The sequence below is a fragment of the Prionailurus bengalensis genome, chromosome C1 (genome assembly GCF_016509475.1).
Source record: "Prionailurus bengalensis isolate Pbe53 chromosome C1, Fcat_Pben_1.1_paternal_pri, whole genome shotgun sequence".
In the NCBI taxonomy this organism is placed as follows: domain Eukaryota; kingdom Metazoa; phylum Chordata; class Mammalia; order Carnivora; family Felidae; genus Prionailurus; species Prionailurus bengalensis.
In genome coordinates this window covers 106,245,538-106,265,907 of record NC_057345.1, presented here as the reverse complement: position 1 = coordinate 106,265,907, position 20,370 = coordinate 106,245,538, and the positions used below count along the sequence as shown (strand labels likewise).

The 20,370-nt window shown below is 45.7% G+C and overlaps 2 protein-coding genes across 2 annotated transcripts; one reads left to right on the top strand and one right to left on the bottom strand.

The window, feature by feature from the left end:
* The first annotated feature begins 111 nt into the window (after window positions 1-111).
* On the top strand, window positions 112-9,378 carry LYSMD1 (LysM domain containing 1). Its single transcript, XM_043576283.1, has 3 exons — window positions 112-948; window positions 5,666-6,030; window positions 6,444-9,378. The coding sequence occupies exons 1-3, from the start codon at window positions 769-771 to the stop codon at window positions 6,580-6,582; spliced, it is 684 nt and encodes a 227-aa protein (XP_043432218.1). The 5' UTR covers window positions 112-768; the 3' UTR covers window positions 6,583-9,378.
* On the bottom strand, window positions 7,719-10,570 carry TNFAIP8L2 (TNF alpha induced protein 8 like 2). Its single transcript, XM_043576284.1, has 2 exons — window positions 10,441-10,570; window positions 7,719-8,799 (listed from the first exon to the last, which is right to left on the bottom strand). Exon 2 carries the CDS (start codon window positions 8,792-8,794, stop codon window positions 8,240-8,242), a length of 555 nt encoding a protein of 184 aa, XP_043432219.1. The 5' UTR covers window positions 8,795-8,799; window positions 10,441-10,570; the 3' UTR covers window positions 7,719-8,239.
* Window positions 10,571-20,370: the final 9,800 nt, after the last annotated feature.

Below are 20,370 nucleotides of genomic sequence, written 5' to 3'. Positions count from 1 at the left end.
GCATGCACAGCGCTACCGCAAGCCGGCCCCAGCCTGCCAAGGGGCCCGCACTTCCTACGCCACCCGGCGACCGCGCGCGTGCGGGGCATTTTGGGAAATGAAGTCTTTTTTTTCAAAGAGCTTGCCGCCCAGCCCTCGCATCTTGACAGATTCGGGGCGTCTGCAGGGGAAGAACCTAAATGTGGAGACTGATTTTGAGAGTGTGGCGGATTTGGTGCTGTGCGGGCCTTAGAGGATCTCGGATTGGAAAGTGTGCTACGAGCTCTCGCACTCATCACGCGCCTAGTCTCCGGCCGACAGCCCACCGCGGGTGGGCCGGGTTTATTACTGACACTAGTGGACCAACCCCAGGACGGGGCGGAGCCAGGGTGTGGGGGGAATTCAGGAGGTCGGGGCTGTCCGACTAGGGGGCAAACTGAGCTGAGTGTGGAGGAAGGTAACTAGAGTTCAAAGGTCAGAGGTTAGCGTAGCGATCTGTGGCGGCGGGGGGGCGGGGGGGGGCGGGGGTCGAAAGTCGGCGGGGTCCTGAGGATAGACACCGGTAGGGACTGAACACTCAGGGTACAGATTTGTGGGAAAGGGGCTTGGAGGGAGGAGACGCGAGAGCGGAGGGGGTGCGTAGTACCGGAGGAGGCGGGAGAATTAGGAGAGAAGAAAGAAGGGAAAAGGATCCTCTGGCTATCCATTCCTAGACCCCGGCCCCGTCACTATTGAGCGCTTAGCCGGGCCTCCCTTAGTTGCAACCCCGGCTGTCGGTAGGGTCAGGAGATGGCTTCTCCCTCTAGACAGGCCTCCCTTGGGGGGTCGGGACTGCTTCAAGGGAGCCGGGCTCGTTCTTACGGAAGCCTGGTGCAGTCGGCTTGCTCCCCGGTGAGGGAAAGACGCCTCGAGCATCAGCTGGCCCCCGGAGACACCCTGGCTGGACTAGCACTCAAATACGGGGTGACGGTGAGTTTTCCACGACTGGGATGCAGGCAACCATGTAGAAGAGATTTATTCCTCAGGAGAATGTCATGGCCCTTCTGGGCAGCTTCCCCTGAAATTGTCCCAATTCTGTTGTGGTCTGATCCACCCTTTATCTTTTGGTTTTCCCATCTCAATGTTGCATTGTCTGGTTGGGACAGATCTTGTGCCACTGCTCCAGTGGAGAGGAGCTTCTTCTGTTTATCATGTCGGTCTCTATCCTAGAGGCTTTCAATGTACATTAGCCCATTTGGTTCTCACAGTCCTATCGAGCATACAGGTATTGTCCCCTGTTTACAGATGAAGAAACTGAGACCTAGATTGGTTAACCAATGTGACCAAGGTCAAATAACTAATGAGTGTTAGAGTGGGAATTCAAACAAGTCTGTCAGACTCCAAGGCCTGTACTGTTAACCACACATAAACGTTTTAATTGCAAGTGATTAAACATTTACAGCAAACAGTCCAGGGCTGGTTTCTAGTTCTGAGTTTTTGTGAGACCAGTACTCTAATCCCTCTAGTTCTAAGTTTTTAAAGTCTTTCTCTTCTGGGTCTTTATACCTCATCAGTGCTCTGCCTTCTTCTTTCCAGTAAGGTGGCCTCCTTGGTGCAAAACAGGTACTCTCTACACCAGGCATTTCAGGTCACGCGTGGGGTCTCTTTGATAGGTGTAAGAAACATCGCATTAAAATGGATGAATTTTTTTCCATACCCTGTTGAGTTTAGCCAACATTTCTATGCTTGGTATGTTTCAACGGCTGTGCTAACCATTCTAAGAGATAGAAACATAAATACAATGTGTTGTTGTTGCCCTTCTGTAATTTGCAATCTAGTGAGAAATGAACAGGGACGCAAATATGGATTGCAGGTGACAGAATGTGGTGACTTTGTAGAAGTATTAATAAAGGGTAGGAAATCAGAAAAGAAGATTAATTTTTACTTGGAAGGAGGCAGGGGAGGACATTAAGTGCAGTTTTTAAGGAGCCGTGAAACACTTAGAAATTCCTTGCTCTAGCTTCTCTGCAAGCCTATAATCCAGTTGTTTATACCTTTTGCGTGTTTGTCTTTCCAATAATCTGTGCTTTCCTTAAGGGACAGAACTATTTTCTTTCAGTTTTATATCTCTAGAGTCTGGCATAGTCCCTAGCACATAGAAGCTAATAGATGGTTTTTTTGAACTAATGAAAATGTGGCTAAGATTCCCACAGGTGGAGATTGGGAGGATTAGGAAAGCCACATTTCAAGTAGAGGCCATGGCCCACACCAAGGAAGGAGATATGAAAGTACTGAGCAGCTCCTGCATCCCAGGAGAGACTCTGAAGCTGTGAAAAGAAGGAAACTGTGCTACTGTAGATCGGTTATATGTGGAGGTTTTCTTACAGCCCTGTCCCCTCCTGAGTACAAAAAAAGCTCTGTAGCCTAGTGAAGGGTTCTAGGTTCTGGCCTCATTCTGCTGCTTACTAGCTGAGTGACTGCATAAGTCACTTCACCTGTCTGGGCCCTCAGCTTCCTTACCATTTGTAAAATGCAGAAGGTATATTAAATAATGATAATTACCTAGGTTATTACCTACCTAACACTAGGTAGTTACCTAACACCAGCTACCTTAGTGTTAACACAAAGTGTGTGCCAAGCTCTATATATTATCTCCATAAGACTTCAGGAGGTGGCTAAAACTATTCCCCAAATATTTAAAGATAAGGAAAGAAAGGCCTAGGAAGATAACCTGCTACAGATTACAAGTCTACTTAGTAGAACTAAGATTCAGACCAGGTTGTCTCATTCTAAAATCATCACTTTGAACTGCTCTGTTAAACCAGCTAGATTCTAGGGGCGCCTGGGTGGCTCACTTGTTAAGCATCTGATTTCGGCTCAGGTCATGATCTCATGGTTTGTGAGCTCAAGCCCCGCTTCAGGTAAAACACGAGCCCTGCTTCAGGTGAGCCCCGCTTCTCCCTTGCTCTCTCTTTCTCTCTGCCGCTCGCTCATTTGCTCGCTCTCTCTCTCTCTCTCTCTCTCTCTCTCTCAAAAAAGAGATAAATAACTAGATTCTAGTGGCCTTTCTAGCTCAGTGGACTGTGGCTCAGCAGTCTAGGACTCCTCTGGAGTTTGGCTTTAGTTACATTCTTTTTTTTCTTTTTTTAATTTTTGAGAAAGACAGAGACAGAGCATGAGCGGGGGAAGGGCAGAGAGAGAGGGAGACACAGAATCCGAAGCAGGCTCCAGGCTCTGAGCTGTCAGCACAGAGCCCGTCGCGGGGCTCAGACTTACAAGCTGTGAGATCATGACCTGAGCCGAAGTCCTACAGTCAACTGACTGAGCCACCCAGGTGCCCCTGGTTACATTCTGTTAAAAAGTGGAATGATGTTCGGGTGCCTGGGTGGCGCAGTTGGTTAAGCTTCCAACTTCGACTCAGGTCATGATCTCACAGCTTGTGAGTTTGAGCCCCGTGTTGGGCTCTGTGCTGACAGCTCAGAGCCTGGAGTCTGCTTTGGATTCTGGGTCTCCCTCTCTCTCTCTGCCCCTCCCCTGCTTGCACTCTGTCTCTCTCTCTCTCAAAAATAAACATTAAAAAAAAATTTTTTAAGTGGAATGATGTGGCCTTATATGGAATTTCTAGTAAATAATAAAATAACAAAATTCACAGAATAATTCATAGCATCTTGGAGCTAGAAGGGACCTAGGATACTATCTAGGCAAAATAAAATTAATAGCATCAAAACACTGGGCTAAATAAAAGTACAAAACTGCAAGCCAATTTTAACTTTTTTTATTGTTCAGATTAATCCAATTTTATTTTAAACACATTATAGCATATGATTTTTACTAATATACTACATCTGAGATGTCTATATTTTGTTATCTAGTTTATTTACTCATAAAGCATTAATGAACCTCTGCTGTATGCCAAATTTGTGTCATGCTGAGGAGTGCCTTGGGATACAGAGACAGCATCCCCGCCCTCAAAGGACTCACAGAGTTTGGGCAAGACAAATGTGCAAAGATGTGAATAACAGTACAATAGGGTGATAGGTGTTACATGGCAATGTTTACAGTGTACCTTGGGAGTCCTGGAGAAGGTGACACAGAGGGAGTGACAGTTGATGAGTGGAAGTTTTCCCAGCAGAGAAGGGGATAGTGGAGAAGTGTGTCAGACAGATAAAGACACAAAGGTGTGGAAGATCATAAAATGTTTGAAAGACATGAAAAGTTCAGGATGGCAAAATGTATAGATGGCAGAAGAGAGATGAGGCTAGACATCATATTGGGGTAGATCGAGAATCCTTGAATGCTAATTTGAATTTTATCTCTGAGCCAGTGGGGGGCCATAGGAAGTTTATACACAGGGTAGTGGGTTGATCAGATTAATTTTTTTTAGGAAGATAGATGTCAGGGATGCCTGGATGGCTCAGTCTGTTGAACGCCCAACTGTTGACTTCAGCTTAGGCCATGATCTTAGGGTCATGGGATTGAGCCCCTCGTCCAGTGTGGAGCCCAGTGTAGAGCCTGCTTAAGATCCTCACTCTCCTTCCCTCTGCCCCTCTCCTCCTCTCACTTGCGTGTGCTCTCTCTCTCTCTCTTTCTCTTTCTCAATAAATAAATAAATAAATAAATAAATAAATAAATAAATATCAATGTCAGCAGGGGGAGATGCATAGAAATGGAGAGAGGAAGACTGGAAGAGACGTTTTTTGCAGTAACTTGTTGACCAGCTGGGTATGGGTGGCGAAAGAAAAGTATAAGTTGAGGATGGCATCTACCCTCGTTTCTACCTTGGGCGGCAAGTGGATGGTCATGCCAGACACTATGTCCAGTGATGGATAAATAGGTACTAAGTAAATAATTTGGTCAGCAAAATTATTAATATTCGTGTGAAAAGCATTCCCAGAAGGAGTAAAAAGGCCCAGAATTCGAATTACACCTTTGTCATTAATTTGCTGGTTAATCTTAGGCAAGTAACAACCTGTCTGAGCCTCAGTTCCTTCATCTTTAACTGAAGTTCCCAGCATGAGACTCTTCAGGGATCCACAAGGTCAAAACTACTTTCATAGTAATGATAGTAAGACTTTGTCTTTTTCATCCTCATTCTCACAAGTGTACTGTATTTTTCAGAAGCTACATGACGTGTAATATTATAGCCCATCAGATGTAAAGGCAGATAGGAGAATCTTCTGTTGTCTTCTGTTAAGTCACACATTAAACTGACTTGAAAAAATATAAAGCACTGCCTCTCTTTTTGCTCCATTTGTTGTTGTTTTGGAAAATATTTTTCATTAGCATATTTATGTTAACATGCAATGGGTTATTTTTAAATAAGTACATATTTTTCAATTTGTTCACTTTTACTTTATAAGAACGTGTATTGATAGCTATAATCTACATAAATGAAAGCTTTTTTTTTTCCTCAATAGTTTTTTAAAATGCAAAGGGACCCTAAAACCAAAAAGTATGAAAACTGCTGATCAATAAAATAGGAATAGTATGGAAACCAATTTGACAATAAATTTCATATTGTAAATAAATAAATAAATACCCTAAAAAATAAAATAAAATAGGAATAATATCAACCCTCTGTATTTTAGCTTGGTTGTTATAGGGTCAAATAAGACTTTATACAATCACTTTAAAAGGCCTGAGGTGCTGTACAGATAGAAGACTGATCATTACTACTGTCATTAATTGCGGTGACTTTTTTTTAAAGATGGAACAGATTAAGCGTGCAAACCGCCTTTATACTAATGACTCCATCTTCCTGAAGAAAACCCTCTACATCCCCATCCTGACAGAGCCCAGAGACCTGTTCAATGGTTTGGATTCTGAGGAAGAGAAAGAGGGAGAGGAAGAAGTACAGTCAAGTAAGGATGAAGTTCAGCCACACTCAGCTGACAGGAAGAAACGAGAAACAGGTTCAGAACGTGCTAACGGTGAAGTCCTTCCCACACCTGGCTGGGAACCCCACACTCCCATCCATGACCTCTCTGCCTCTGATTTCCTTAAGAAGCTTGATTCACAGATCAGCCTGTCAAAGAAGGCTGCTGCCCAGAAGCTGAAAAAGGGGGAAAGTGGGTGAGTCTTGAATGGTTCCTTTTACGCCCCTCCATAGACTTCTTCATTCTTCCAGCCTTGCCTGACCAGACACACAAGTAAGTAAGCACAGTGTTAGCAGAAGCGATGTGAAGCCTTTCCCCCAGATGGCCCTGAAACAACGACAGAGCCAATGGCTGCTGGGACGGGTAGAGAAGCGGGAAATGGTTTTATATTCTCATTGGAATAAAATAGTTGAGTGTTGTTATGGCTCTGATGATCCATGAAGGAGCGTTAATGGTTAGAATTTACAGAGAGGGTAATGAGACTCCATCTGAGAGCAAGCAGCTCATGTATACTAGGAGAGGAGGACAGCTTCCCCTATACCTTTTCAGTGGGCCCTTTCTCAGGTTCTTCCCCTGACCTGTCACTTTGCCCCCTTTCCTCACCTGCAGGCTACCTGGGGAGGAGTCAGGCCTTCACCTGAGTTCCCCTCGGATGCAGCAGCGAGCAGTCCTAGGTCCGGTCCCGTTGACCCGGACCTCTCGGACCCGGACACTTCGGGACCAGGAGGATGAAATCTTCAAACTCTGATGTCCCCAGAAATGATTGGGAGAAGCAAGATGTTGAAGTAGCAACTTGAGGGGGAGAGGAGCCTGAGGTGAGGCTCAAGAACATGGCTTCCCGGCCCGCCTCCCTCCCTCCTGCCTTCGTTCCAGCCTTCTCGTTGATCTAGAGTTCCTTGGCCCGGGGCAGCTTGATTGGCAAGAATAGAGGATGGGGAGCAGACCCCTCCTCAGTTCTTTGTCTGAATCTAGAGCTGTCCTTCAGATTCAAAAGGCTCTTTTTACATCCCTGTTGGCTTCCCCGTCCCTTTTACCTTCCCTTGGCCTTAGAACAGGGTGGCGAGGACTCCCTCAGCCCCCAGCCTCCTTCCTCTCCGTCTCCAACTATGTTACCTAATTTATTTGGTGCTATATTGAAGTAGTATTTATTTGCTGTATCGTACGTTTCCCTCTTATAACTGAAAAATGGGATTTCTATAACTCTGGGGTGAAGGGAGCCCAGGAGTAGTAAGCCAATGCCCGCTGGCTCCCCACCTTCCCCACCTTAGCCAAGCATGTCACTGAGGGTGGGGCAATCCGTGATCTAGCCCCTCTGCAGAGAATGGCAGACCGTGCTGGGGCTTTTCCCCAGTCTCAATGTAAAGAATTTGGGCTCAGTCTTAACCAACCAGTCCACTATAATTTGTTTATAACTCTTGCTCTGAGAAAAAGCAGCAACATAGGAACTGGAACTCTCCACATCACCAGTTCACCCTTCTGACCCGCTCCTCTGTTCAGCATGTGTGAGGCTAAAGGATGACAGAGGAATTACTTTGGAGTTTGAGGAGGAGGACAGTTGGGGGAGACTTGCTGGTGCGGGAGTTTCTTTGTTACACTCTCTCCCCACCAGTGCTGTTGATCTATGCCTTGCTCCTCACTGCATATTTATTTGCAATCTGTAGCACTGATCTGTGGTACTGGTTTCTTTTCTTTTTCTTTTTTTTTTTTTTCTTTTAGAGTTTCTTAAGCAGCAGTAGGCAAGGGAACCCCAATACTACTGGCACTATGCCTCTGTCTCCTGTCTGGAAATGGTGAGAGGCTAGATAAGCGGTGTTTTTCTTTCCCTCACCTCTGTGATGGTCATAAGATGTAAGAAGCTGGAGAGATTAAACACTGAGCCCTGTGCATGCTTTAGTAGTTTTATTTCCCCTGTGAGAATCTCCCCTGCCCTAGCCCCTTCTTCCTGCACTCTGGAACAGAGCCTCTGGTGTCCATCCAGGCTCTACTTGGAGCTGGAGGTCTAGGATGGCTCTAAGGGGCCCCCACTCCCACTTCTGTCTTTAGGGTCCCCTGACGGGTTAGATGGGCTATGCCCTCTTACCCTGGTTCACAGGGGAGGGGGCTTCCCTGTTTCAAATGTCCCTTATGGGGGAAATAGAGATCCAAGTTTCACTTCGTCTTTTTCAGGCAGCTTTGTTTCCTGTCCTGGGGCTGGAGTGGGAGAGAGGCCTCAACCCTCAGCTTTGCTTCTTCTCCACCAGCAGTTCGGGGGTGGGGTGGTCTCAGAGTCCAAAGCACTCTTAGGAAAGACGAAGCCCGAGGACTGACAAGCATTAGTGCAGATGAGCAGGGTTAGAAAGCTCGTTCCGGGTTGTTTCCTCAGTCAGCTCTCTGGCCAAGGTGGCTTGTGCTGGGTTCCAGGGCCCTCAGAGTTTCCCCTCATCCAGCATCTTCCTGAGCCCATCACAGATCTTGCCCAGGTGCTGAGTGAAGTCGGGCCCGTAGAGGGCGGTGAGCAGGCCCGCGTCAGAGAAGTGATCGAACACGTGGCGTATGCGGCCGTGTGACTTGGGTGTGAGGTGGTGCTCCACCAGCTCCAGCAGCACATCCCGGCACTCGGTCAGCAGGCCAGCCAGCACCGCAGCCTCAAAGGTGAAGTCCACCTCGCCAAAGCTGAGTGCCGTCATGGCGCCCTGCCGCAGCTTTTGGCGGAAGCGGGCGGCCAGGGCCAGCTCACCGGGGCCAAAGCAACCGCTGCGGTGCAGCACGGCCACCTTGACCGCCACCTTGATCAGGTCCTTGATCACCCGCTGGGCCTGGGGCCGGCTGTGCGTGTACTCTTTGGAAACACGGTAGAGCTCATCTAGCACCGCGCTGCTGGTCTCGTCGATGAACAGATGAGCCACGGACCGACCTGCCATCTTACTCAGTAGCTTCTTCTCCGCCTGTAGTGCCAGACTCTTTGAGCTGAAGGACTCCATAGTGCCTGGGGAAGGGGGCGGTGGGGGCATGTGGTTAGTCGCCAGAAGACAGCCACAGGCATCCTTAGAAAGAGAGACATGGCTTTTCCCCCTTACTCTGGTTTCTTGCCCATTGTCATCATTTCATCTTTTTCCCCTGGGCCCCCTCGGTTCTCTAGGCCTGTTCTCATTTCTTTTCAAGTGGTACTGTAGGAAATTTTGATTTCTAAACCCAGAGGAGCAGTAATAGCTTTGGCTGGAGGAGTGAAGGCTCACAGGGGCTTGGCCTCACACGTGAAGTCTCAAGGGGAAGTAGGCCATTGCTGCCCTACAGTGGAGAAGATCCGCCTTACCTGGCTGATCATTCTACCCTTGTGGACGCTGACTGTGTGCCATGTGTCTATGAGGTGTGGCTATGACTCTCTGTTTTACAGCTGAGCAAACTGAGGCTCGCTTTAAAGAATTTACCCAATGTCAAATGCCACCGTTTTTCTGGCCCCAAAAGCCCATGTCAGCTCGTGTGCTCTACTGTCTGTAAAGAAATGGGGTGGGGGTGGGGGATCTCAGGAGCCCTAATAAAAATAACAACTAACGTTTATTGAGAACCTATGTGCCAAGTACTTTATGGGAATTGTCTTCCCGACCCTTCCTTAGGTCGGTGTCACCGTCTTACGGTGAGAACACTGAAGCTAAGAGGAATTAAGCAACTTGGCCAAAGTCGCTATAGCAAATGATAATGAGCTTTGAACTAAATAATCTGAAGAAACCTCCTTCCCTGGAATGTTCTCAGTGAGGTCCATGCACATGTGAGCATGAGAAACAAGCACCCCAGGGCGGGAGGGGGCAGGCGGTCCTGGAGGCCTGCAGTCTTCTACTGGGACTGACCCCAGGACCCTCCTGGTGGCACATCACTGGCATATATCCAGGGTTCTCTCCCCGTGGTCTTCGCCCGTGGTTCTGGTTGTTTTGCTTCTTACTTCCCCCTACCCTGCGCTGCAGGATGTGGCTGTGACCGCAGTGAGGAGCAGCCTCGCCCTCTCCCCCAAACCCAAATGGGAGCCTGAAGACTCAGGGCAGATGGGTGCTATTGACTGGGGCAGGGGTTTCTTCCCCAGCTGTACCGGTTCAATGGGAGCCTGAAAAACTGCTTTGCTCCTGGGCCTGCCTGGGGTTTTCTGGCCCGGGCTCCACAGCCGGAAGAGGAGATTGCTCCATGCGAGCCTGCCTTCCTCCTTGGCCTTCCTGTTCCCCAGCTCTTCATTGCACCCGTTGTTATCTCCCATTTGCTCCACTGTCCTTTCCCTCCCTGTTTCAGTCTCTCTTTTTCTCTTGTCTGGGTCCTGCCCTGTGACCCTCTGCTCCAGCTCCCCCTCTGGCCCTTATGTCTACCCCCATGTCTCCTAGGACGTCCTTACATGTCTCCATACTCTGTTGCACACCCACATCACCCCCATGCCTCGGCCCTGCCTCTACACTGTCCCAAACCCCATCTTTCTTTCTGAGGCATCCTTGCCCCAGGGAAAACTGAGTTGGACCTTTCTGCTGAGGACCCAAGAATTCTGTCAAGTGAGAGTCTCACAATATGGAAGGCTCAGGCTGGCAGGGCTGGGACCTTTCTGCCACCACCACCCCTAAAGACTACCCTCCTGTCATTGCTGGCCCCTCACCTGCTGCGTGCACTGGTGCCAGTCTTGCTTTGGGTGTCCCGGGAGAGCTGATAGAATGGAGAAGCTCCTAAGTGAGAGGCTCTTTGGCTTGGCCCCACCCCTGAAGCCCCGCCTACCAACTCGGTGCTCAACCTCCGGTTCATCACACTGTCTCTAAGAAGGTCTGTGGCCCAAGAGCCTCCCAGAAATACAACAAAGGTTAAAAGGAATACCAAGCATTCTGGAGGAAATAGCCTTGATTTGAGGTCATGAGGAGGGATTGCACATCCCCTGGTCTCAAATTGTTTGCTTCTTTCTTTCCTCGATGCCCAGTTCCTTGAGATCTTCTATTTTTGTGGTACTGGGAATGATATGCAGTACAAATTGCTGGAGTAGGGGTCAGTGGGGAAGGTTTTGAAGATTGAACTGAGCTTAGGCTGGAGATGCCAGAGGCAGACCAGAGACCAGCAGGTGTGAGCGTGTCCCTGGAGTCTCCAGGGGAGGGTGGTGCTTGGGGCAGTGGTATCACGAGCATAGGCCTCCAGTGCCTGCCTGGGTAAGGGGTGGCATGGACTGTCTCTGCCCTTAACCCTAGAGAGGAAGGTGCTGGGGCCAGGGCGACCAAGCCAGATGTGACCAGCAGGTGTCAGCACAGCACTGAACCACTAGAGGAAACGCAGCTACTTACGGTGCTTTGTAGCTGCTATAGGGATGAAGGTAAGACAGTTTCTGAATGAGGCCCAAATGTTTACCATCAAGAATCTGACAGTCTGGACAGGGAGATAAACTTAAGCAAGTGTAACTATAATGCAAGTCAAATGACGTCATTAGCTTTAGTAGAAATTGGAAGAATAATGAGAGTAAAGAGATGTTTAGATTATTTCTGAGAGGAGGGCTGACAAGGCAGAACGAGGAGAATGGATTCAACTATTTACGAGGCAGAGATCGTGGAGAAGTGCTTCCCAGATGATGGGGATAACCATAAGCCATCCAACAATTAAAGGTAATGTAGAGCATACTCAGGAAGCGCTGAGAGAGAAGTTGCTTGAGAGAGAAGGAAAGAAGGTTGCTTGAGAGAGAAGGAAAGAAGGAAAAGGCAGATCATGGTAGGCATTAACAGATTTGCTCAAGGGTTCACACTTCTGTGGGCAGTGGGGAGACATTCAGCATTTTGAATCAGGAGAAAGAAATCATTAGCTCAGTGGGAATGGGTTAGAGGCTCCAATAAGTTTTTAGCGGAGGGAGGGCCCGCTGGATCGGCATATAGCTTGCACAGGATGAGGCCTGATGAGAGACCTTGGGCTTTGGTGATTTTACAAGAAGTTCTAGCAGAAGGGGAAGGGTTGGAAAGTGGGTTGGCTTGCAAAAGTTGAAGAGTAAATTGAAGTTCCGGAATAGAAGCCATCCACATGACACGGACTCCATGGTTGAGAGGCTTCAAGAGGTGAAATAACCTGTCCCCAAATTCGAAAGCTAGTCGATGGCAGATTAAGGGCCTTAGGTGATTCCCAAGCCTTTCCGGCTCATTTCCTCACAAGATGATGAGGCAGTAAATTCTACCTCATAATGAACATGGCAGGGTCCTGCTCCCGTATGCTCTGATTAATTCACTGATCATACATTCTGGGGACAGTGATACTACCAAAATCACAGGGACAGTGAGAGTCCTTTTTATTTATTTTTTATTATTTGTTAATGCTTATTTTTGAGAGAGAGAGTGTGAGCGGGGGAGGAGCAGAGAGAGAGGGAGGCACAGAAGCCCAAGCAGGCTCCGGGCTCTGAGCTGTCAGCACAGAACCTGATGCAGGGCTTGAACCCAGGGCTTCAACCTGAGCCAAAGTCAGACGTTCAACCAGCTGAGCCATCCAGGCTCCCCGAGAGTCCTTTTTAAAAGGAATGTGCTTGGGGTGCCTGGGTGGCGCAGTCGGTTAAGCTTCCGACTTCAGCCAGGTCACCATCTCGCGGTCCGTGAGTTCAAGCCCCGCGTCAGGCTCTGTGCTGACAGCTCGGAGCCTGGAGCCCGTTTCAGATTCTGTGTCTCCCTCTCTCTCTGCCCCTCCCCTGTTCATGCTCTGTCTCTCTCTGTCTCAAAAATAAATAAGCGTTAAAAAAAAATTAAAAAAAATAAAAGGAATGTGCCATCTGGGGTGCCTGGGTGGCTCAGTTGGTTGAGTGCCCATCTCTTGATATCAGCTCAGGTCATGATCTCACGGTTCCTGGGATCCAGTGCCACGTCAGGCTCTGTGCTGTCTGCCCCTCCCTGTCCCTCCCCTGCTGGCGCTCTCTCTCTCTCTCTGTCAAAAAGAAATAAACATTTAAAAATGTGCAATCTAATTGGAAAATAAGAGAAGTGTGAATACAAGAAGTTGCAAATACAGTAATACTTTCTGAGTCCAGAATTCTCTGCCAATTCCTTACCCACTAACCTCTCCGGCTTCTCCTCTTGTGTGCTCCTTGTGCTCAGCTCTCTCTGTCCCTTGTCCTGGGCTCCAGCTGTGTTGTAATTGTCTCAATTCCTCCAGTACTCACCGTGCATGATTGCTGTTTTCCTCCTTCCACCTCATTCTGTGTTCTAGACTTTCCCCCTTCTTGTGTCTCTGCCTGGAACTCTTCACACACACACACACCTCTTCCCTGCCTACTTAATCCTACTCAGCCTTCGGGTCTCAGCTGGAAAGTCAAATCTGTGGAGCCATCACAAGTCCCTAAACCAGGTTAGACCCTTCTGATGCATAGCGCTATTGAACCGTATACCTCCCCTATTATAATTACCCTCTTCACTGTAATTTGTGGCTTTTTAACTGCATCCCCACTAGACTGTAAACTCCATGAGGGCAGGGATGATGCCTTAGTGCCTGCCGAGTGCCTCACACACCCTGCTCAATCAATATTGGCTGAAAGAATAAATTTAAAACCCACCCAAGAAGAAGGAGATAAGGGGGAAACAGTAGCAACACAACAGTCCCATGGAATATTGTTCATTTAATTCACTCATAGACAAGTCTTTCTTTGATTTTCTCTTTTATTTATTTAATTTTTTAATGTGTATTTATTTTTGAAGGAAAGAGAGAGTGTGAGTGGAGGAGGCGCAGAGAGAGAGGGAGACACAGAATCCGAAGCAGGCTCCAGGCTCCGAGCTGTCAGCACAGAGCCCGACGTGGGGCTCGAACTCACAAACTGCGAGATCATGACCTGAGCGGGTCAGTTGCTTAACCGACTGAGCCACCCAGGTGCCCCTGTTTGATTTTCTCTTAATCTATACCCATTTTTAGTAATCTCCAAACCCACAGCATATAATTAGCAGCAAATTAAAAGAGGAAAGAGGAGGTTTTAGAAGCAAGAACAGGATAACAATGAGAATTCACAGAGATCGAAAGAGGAGACTAGGAAAACAAAAAAATGAAAACTAGCATTCGTGGCCATACAGAAGAGGAGCCAACAGTATTAACCATGCATATTCTACCCTTCAGCATCCTCACTGGTTTCCTGTACAATTAAGTTCACGGTGCTTCCTCTGAGTAAGCAAAAAATTGGTTAAATGGTGGCATCTTAAATGTGTGAAACACTTTTGGATTTACCAAACATTTCACCTGCATTATCTCACTTGATCCTGTGAGGTAGGCAAGCAGGGAAAGTGGCCGCTCAAACAGATGACAGACTCAGCCTTAGAAGTGATTTATCCAAAGCCATACTCCAATAGCTCAATTGAGGTCTTAACGACCCAGTCATGTTCTTTCCACTGTATAATCCACAGGAGATTAATAATCCCTTTTTGAATAAGCCCTATTTGAAACAGTTAGAATGAAAATGTTTTGCACGTAATTGGATAAACTTCAGTTATCTGGGAAAATAGGCAGAAGGGAACATTCCTATGTTTCTGTTTCACTGAGGATGCACCATGGTTAAAATCAGTACTCGTATCATTTCAGGAAAAGAAAATGCAGTGCGATTTGAAGCAGTCAACCAAGACTTCAGCCTGACATAGCTGGAAATAGTTCACATCTTTGATGCATTTGCATCTTCCTCCATTAACCAAACTCTGGGCATTATCACTAAGTTCTGGGGATACAAAGATAAAAGACAAGCTTCCTGTCTTTACACTAAGTCGTAAAGACCTATGGCAAGTCCATATGGAAGTATCCAATAAACAATTGTAAAAGTGAGTTTAGAGCTCTGGAGAAAGACCCAGGTTGAATAGCTAGGTTTTATGGGGAACAGCACATTAGTCATTATTGTAATGTTTGGTGTGGGTTATCTTGACCAATGAGAATGTGTAAAGCAAGAAGAGATGGGTACGGACGTGACCCTAGGGAACACCAGCACATACGGAGAGATCAGACAAGGCTGAGAGAGAGAGACGCCATGGTAATAGAAGTTAAGTCACTCATTCATTTAAGACTACCTATTTTTATTAAACGCCTAGTCTCTGTCAAGAGAAAGAAGGACCCAGGAGCCAAAAGAGGAGAGTGTTTCAAGGAAGGAGGGGCCAGTAGGGTCAAATGCCATAAGGAGGGCAAAAGGATAAAGTCTGAAGAACTGTTCATTGAATGTGACAAAGAGGTCATTAGTGGCCTTGATGAGAACAATCTCAGTGGGTTGATGGGGGCAAAAAAAAAAAAAAATAATAAGATGGTTGAGAAGTGAATGAGTAGAAGGAAATGCATACAGCAATTCTAGTTGACTCTAGAAGTTTAGCTGTGAAGGGAAGAAAGAAATGGAGAGATGGCTAAATACAGACAAGGATCAGGGGAAAGTTGAGAAATTTTTTTTTTTAATCATGTGAGATACTTGAGCATGTGTAGATGCTGAGGGGAAAATGTCAGTAAAAAAAGGAAAGGTTAAAAATAGAGGAAGGAGAAAGGATTTGAAGACCCAGGGAATAAAGCTTGTAAGTAGGAGATAAAGAGGACAGATTTATTCAACCAACGTGTTAATAGTTAACACCTGCTATATGCCAGGTAGTGTGCAAAATACAAAGTGTACAGTGACAGGCAAGATGGCCATAGCTAGGCCCTGGGTACATGGAACTTACAGGAAGGTGGGAAGGTGGACCTTGGACAGGAGATACAGATGCCTCATCTACTGGGATGACCAAGATGTGAGGATGTCCCTAAGGGCATCTGGAGAGGGCCCAAGAAGTTGGTGGAATTCTCACATTACTACTATTTTCTCTGAAGACAGATGTGGCAGCTGCTGAGATAAAGGAAGAAGTAGTGATGAAAGAAACTTGAGTGAGGTGGAAGTTGGAAATAGCTACTTGTAAGGATTGGGAGAGGGTGATTTTCCAAAGTTGGAGATCCTGAATTTATTAGAGGCTCTGATCTGTGGGACTGTGGGATTTTCTCCGTAAGACCCCGAGAAGCAGGAACAGAGTCATTTGGATTTGTCCTTTGATGTAGCTCTCTGGTTCATCCATTTCTTTCTATACCCAGTGTCACCATCCTTACCTGAATGCCTCTCTCCCCTCAACCTTGAACCCCCTATTTTCTTGCTGGTAGGTCTCCTTGTCTTCTTGCTAAAATAAAAGCATTTTGATAAGGAACACCCTTATTTGAGAACTTGAAATGACATCCTATTCCTGTCAGATTATTTTAACCTACTCACTTTAGCATTCCAAGCCTTCCATAATTTGTCTCCCTCTTCCCCTTTACTCTGATTGTTACTAGTATCTTTCTTACATCACTCCTGCCCAGCGTTTTGCTATCTATGCTTCAGGCTCCAGGCTTACCAAGTACAAATTTGCTTAAGCTAAGTTGCTCTTTAGAACATTTTCTTCTTTCGTTTGCACCAAACTGACTCCCACTAAAGTTCTCCATCTTCCATGATAAAATATATCCAATGGCTTTCCCTGCAGTCATCATGAAGAACATTTATTGTGTGTCTTTCATTTCAGAATTACATTCAATGTAGCTCTTTTTTCTTTCTCTTTCTTTCTCTCGAATGGGTATTGCATTTTAATCATTTAGTGCATGTAAGTTTTATTTTAACCTCAATAGATGGCTATTTTCTTTTTCAAATATTTTATTTTTAAGTAATCTCTACACCCAACGTGGGGCTCAAACCTGCAACCCTGAGGTCAAGAGTTGCATGCTCCACTGACTGAGCCAGCCAGGCACCCCAACTGACATTTTCTTTGTATTTTCTTTCCCTTTCTTTCTTTCTTTTCTTTTTTTTTTAACGTTTATTTATTTTTGGGACAGAGAGAGACAGAGCATGAACGGGGGAGGGGCAGAGAGAGAGGGAGACACAGAATCGGAAACAGGCTCCAGGCTCCGCGCCATCAGCCCAGAGCCTGACGCGGGGCTCGAACTCCCGGACCGCGAGATCGTGACCTGGCTGAAGTCGGACGCTTAACCGACTGCGCCACCCAGGCGCCCCTCCCTTTCTTTCTTTTTTAAGTTATTGTTTTTTTAATGTTTATTTATTTTTGAAAGAGATGGTGTGAGTGGGGGAGGGGCAGAGAGACAGGGAGACACAGAATCTGAAGCAGGCTCCAGGCTCTGAGCTGTCAGCACAGAACCCGATGTGGGGCTCGAACTCATGAGCTGTGAGATGGTGACCCAAGCAGAAGGTGGACACTTAACAGACTGAGCCACCCTCGCGTCCCTTAAACTTTTTTAAATGTTTATTTATTTACTTTGAAAGAGAAAGAGCACACGTATGTGAGCAGGGTAGGTGCAGAGAGAGAGGGGGAAAGAGAATCCCAAGCAGGCTCCCTGCGGACAATGTGGAGTCTGACATGGGGTTCCAGCTCACAAACCATGAGATCTTGACCTGAGCCAAAATCAAGAGTCAAACGCTTAACCAACTGAGCCACCCAGTGGCCCCTCTTTCTTTTTATTGAAGTATAGTTAACACACAATGTTACATTAGTTTCATATGTTCAACATAGTGATTCAACAAATTTGTAGGTTATGCTATGCTTACACAAGTGTCTGTCACCATACAATGCTAATACAATGCCATTGACTATATTCCCTATGCTGTCTCTTTTGTCCCCATGACTTGTTCTTTCCATAACTGGAAGCTTGTATCTCCCACTCCTTTTCATCTATTTTGCCCGTTCCCCAACACTTCTGCCTCTGGCAACTATCAGTTTGTTCTCTGTGTTTATGGGTCTGTTTCTGCTTGTTGTTTGGTTTTTAGATTCTACATACAAGTGAAATCATATAGTATTTGTCTTTCTCCTCTTTTTTTTTTTTCTTTTGGTGATTGAGAATTTTATGTAGCGTTGTTTGGTTTTCTTTCTCTTCATTTTTTTGTGTATCTATTACAGGTTTTGGGTTTGTGATTAGCATGATATATCATGGCTTCTATATCACATCCTAAATATATAGCATTCTATATTGACGGTCATTTAAGTTTAAACACATTCTAAAAAGAACTTCTCTTGGGGCACCTGGGTGGCTTGGTTGGTTGAGCATCTGACTCTTGATTTTGGCTCGGGTTGTGATCCCTGGGTGGTGAGATTGAGCCCCACATTGGCCCTTGTGTTGATTGTGGAGACTGCTTAAGATTCTCTCTCTCTCTCTCTCTCTCTTTCTCTCTTTCCCTCTCCCTCTGCCCCTTTCCCCTCACTCAAGCTCTCTCTCTCTCTTTCTCTAAAATAAAAGAATAAAAAGAACTTTTTTAGTCCCTCCTCCTCACTATATGTATATATGTATGTATGTGCATATATATATATATATATACACACACACACATGTCTTTTGTCTGGGAAACGATTTCTCTGTTTCTATGTAAAAAAACATTTGTTTAATGTTTTATTTATTTTTGAGAGAGAGACAGAGACAGAGTATGAGCCGGGGAGGGGCAGAGAGGGAGACAGAGTCCCAAGGAGGCTCCAGGCTCCAAGCTTTCAGCACAGAGCCTGTCACGGGGCTTGAACTCATGAACTATGAGATCATGACCTGCACTGAAGTCAGATGCTTAACCAACTGAGCCACCCAGGCGCCCCTATTTCTCTAATTCTAAATGATCACATTGCCAGGTAGGGTATTCTTGGTTGTAGGTTTTTTTCCTTTCAGCACTTTGAATATATCATGCCACTCCCTTCTGGCCTGCAAAATTTCCACTGAAAAAAATCAGCTGATAGGGGTTTCCCCTTGTACATAACTTTGCTTCTCTTTTGCTGCTTTTAAAATTCTTTCTTTATGTTTAAACTTTGACATTTTATTTTATTTATTTTTTTAATGTTTGTTTTTGAGAGAGAAAGAGCATGAGCAGGGAAGGGGCAGAGAGAGAGAGGGAGACACAGAATATGAAGCAGGCTCCAGGTTCTGAGCTGTCAGCACAGAGCCTGATGCGGGGCTCAGACTTATGAACTGTGAGATCATAACTTGAGCCAAAGTTGGATGTTCAACCGACTGAACCACCCAGGCCCCCCATAATCTTTGACATTTTATTTTAAATGTTTATTTTTGAGACAGAGACAGAGCATGAACGGGGGAGGGTCAGAGAGAGGGAGACACAGAATCCGAAGCAGGCTCCAGGCTCTGAGCTGTCAGCACAGAGCCTGACGCGGGGCTCGAATCCACAGACCCTGAGATCATGACCTGAGCTGAAGTTGGACGCCTAAATGAGCCACCCAGGCGCCCGTCTTTGACATTTTAATTATTATGTGTCTAGTGTGGATCTCCGAAGGTTCATCTTATTTTGGACTCTTTTTGCTTCCTGAACCTGGATGTCTATTTCCTTCCCTAGATTAAGGAAGTTTTCAGCTATTATTTATTCAAATAAATTTTCTGCCCCTTTCTCTCCTCTCTTTCTGAGACCCCCTATAATGCAAATGTTTATTCTCTTGATGTCATCCAACAGGTCCTTTAACCTACCTCATTTTAAAAATTCTTTCCTTTTTGCTGTTCAGCTTGGGTGCTTCCCATTATCCTACCCTTCAGATCACTGATCTTCTTCCGCATCCATTAATCTACTGTCGATTCCCTTTAGTGTGTATTAATTTCAGTTATTGTATTTTTCAACTCTGATTTATTATTTTGTGTATTTTCTCTTTGTTGAAGTTCTCTTTGAGTTCCTCCATTTTTTCTCTCCAGTCTAGTGAGCATCTTTATAACCATTGCTTTATTTTTTTAAAGTTTTTAATTCCAGTTAGTTAACATGCAGTATAATATTAATTTCAGGTGTACAATATAGTGATTCAACATTTCTATACATTACTTGGTGCTCATCACTAGTGCCTTCCTTTTAAAAAAAATTTTTTTTAATGTTTACTTTTGAGAGAGAGAGAGAGTGTGAGTGGGGAAGGGGCAGAGAGAGAGGGAGACACAGAATCTGAAGCAAGCTCCAGGCTCTGCGCTGTCAGCACAGAGCCTGATGTAGGGCTTGAACTTATGAACCATGAGATCATGACCTGAGCCGAAGTTAGACGCTTAACTGAGCCACCCAGACGCCCCAACTAGTGCCTTCCTTAATCCCCATCCCCTCTTCCCCCCCCCCACCCCAACCGCCTCTCTGGTAACCACCATTTTGTTCTCTATAATTAAGAGTCTGCTTCTTGATATCTCCTTCTATTTTTTTCCTTTGCTTGTTTCTTAAATTCCGTATATGAGTGAAACCATATGGTATTTGTCTTTCTCAGACTTATTTCTCTTAGCATTATACTCTCTAGATCAATCCATGTCATTGCAAATAGCAAAATTCCATTCTTTTTATGGCTGAATAATATTCCATTTTATATATATAAATAATATATATATATAATATTCCATTATATATATATATATATACACACACACCACATCTTCTTTATCCATTTATCAATTGATGGACACTTGGGCTGCTTCCATATCTTGACTATGGTAAGTAATGCTGCTATAAACATAGGGGTCTGTGTATCCCTTTGATTAGTGTTCTTGTCGATCATTACTTTAAACTCTAACAGGAATATTGATCATCTCCATTTAGTTCTTTTTCTGAGGTTTTATCTTATTCTTT

Bases quoted from the DNA above. Each gene is read 5' to 3' on its own strand.
- LYSMD1 (XM_043576283.1), top strand. From the start codon at position 769: ATGGCTTCTCCCTCTAGACAGGCCTCCCTTGGGGGGTCGGGACTGCTT. The intron at 949-5,665 runs GTGAGTTTTCCA...TTTTTTTTAAAG, and splicing joins CACTCAAATACGGGGTGACG to ATGGAACAGATTAAGCGTGC. The intron at 6,031-6,443 runs GTGAGTCTTGAA...CCTCACCTGCAG, and splicing joins CTGAAAAAGGGGGAAAGTGG to GCTACCTGGGGAGGAGTCAG.
- TNFAIP8L2 (XM_043576284.1), bottom strand. From the start codon at position 8,794: ATGGAGTCCTTCAGCTCAAAGAGTCTGGCACTACAGGCGGAGAAGAAG.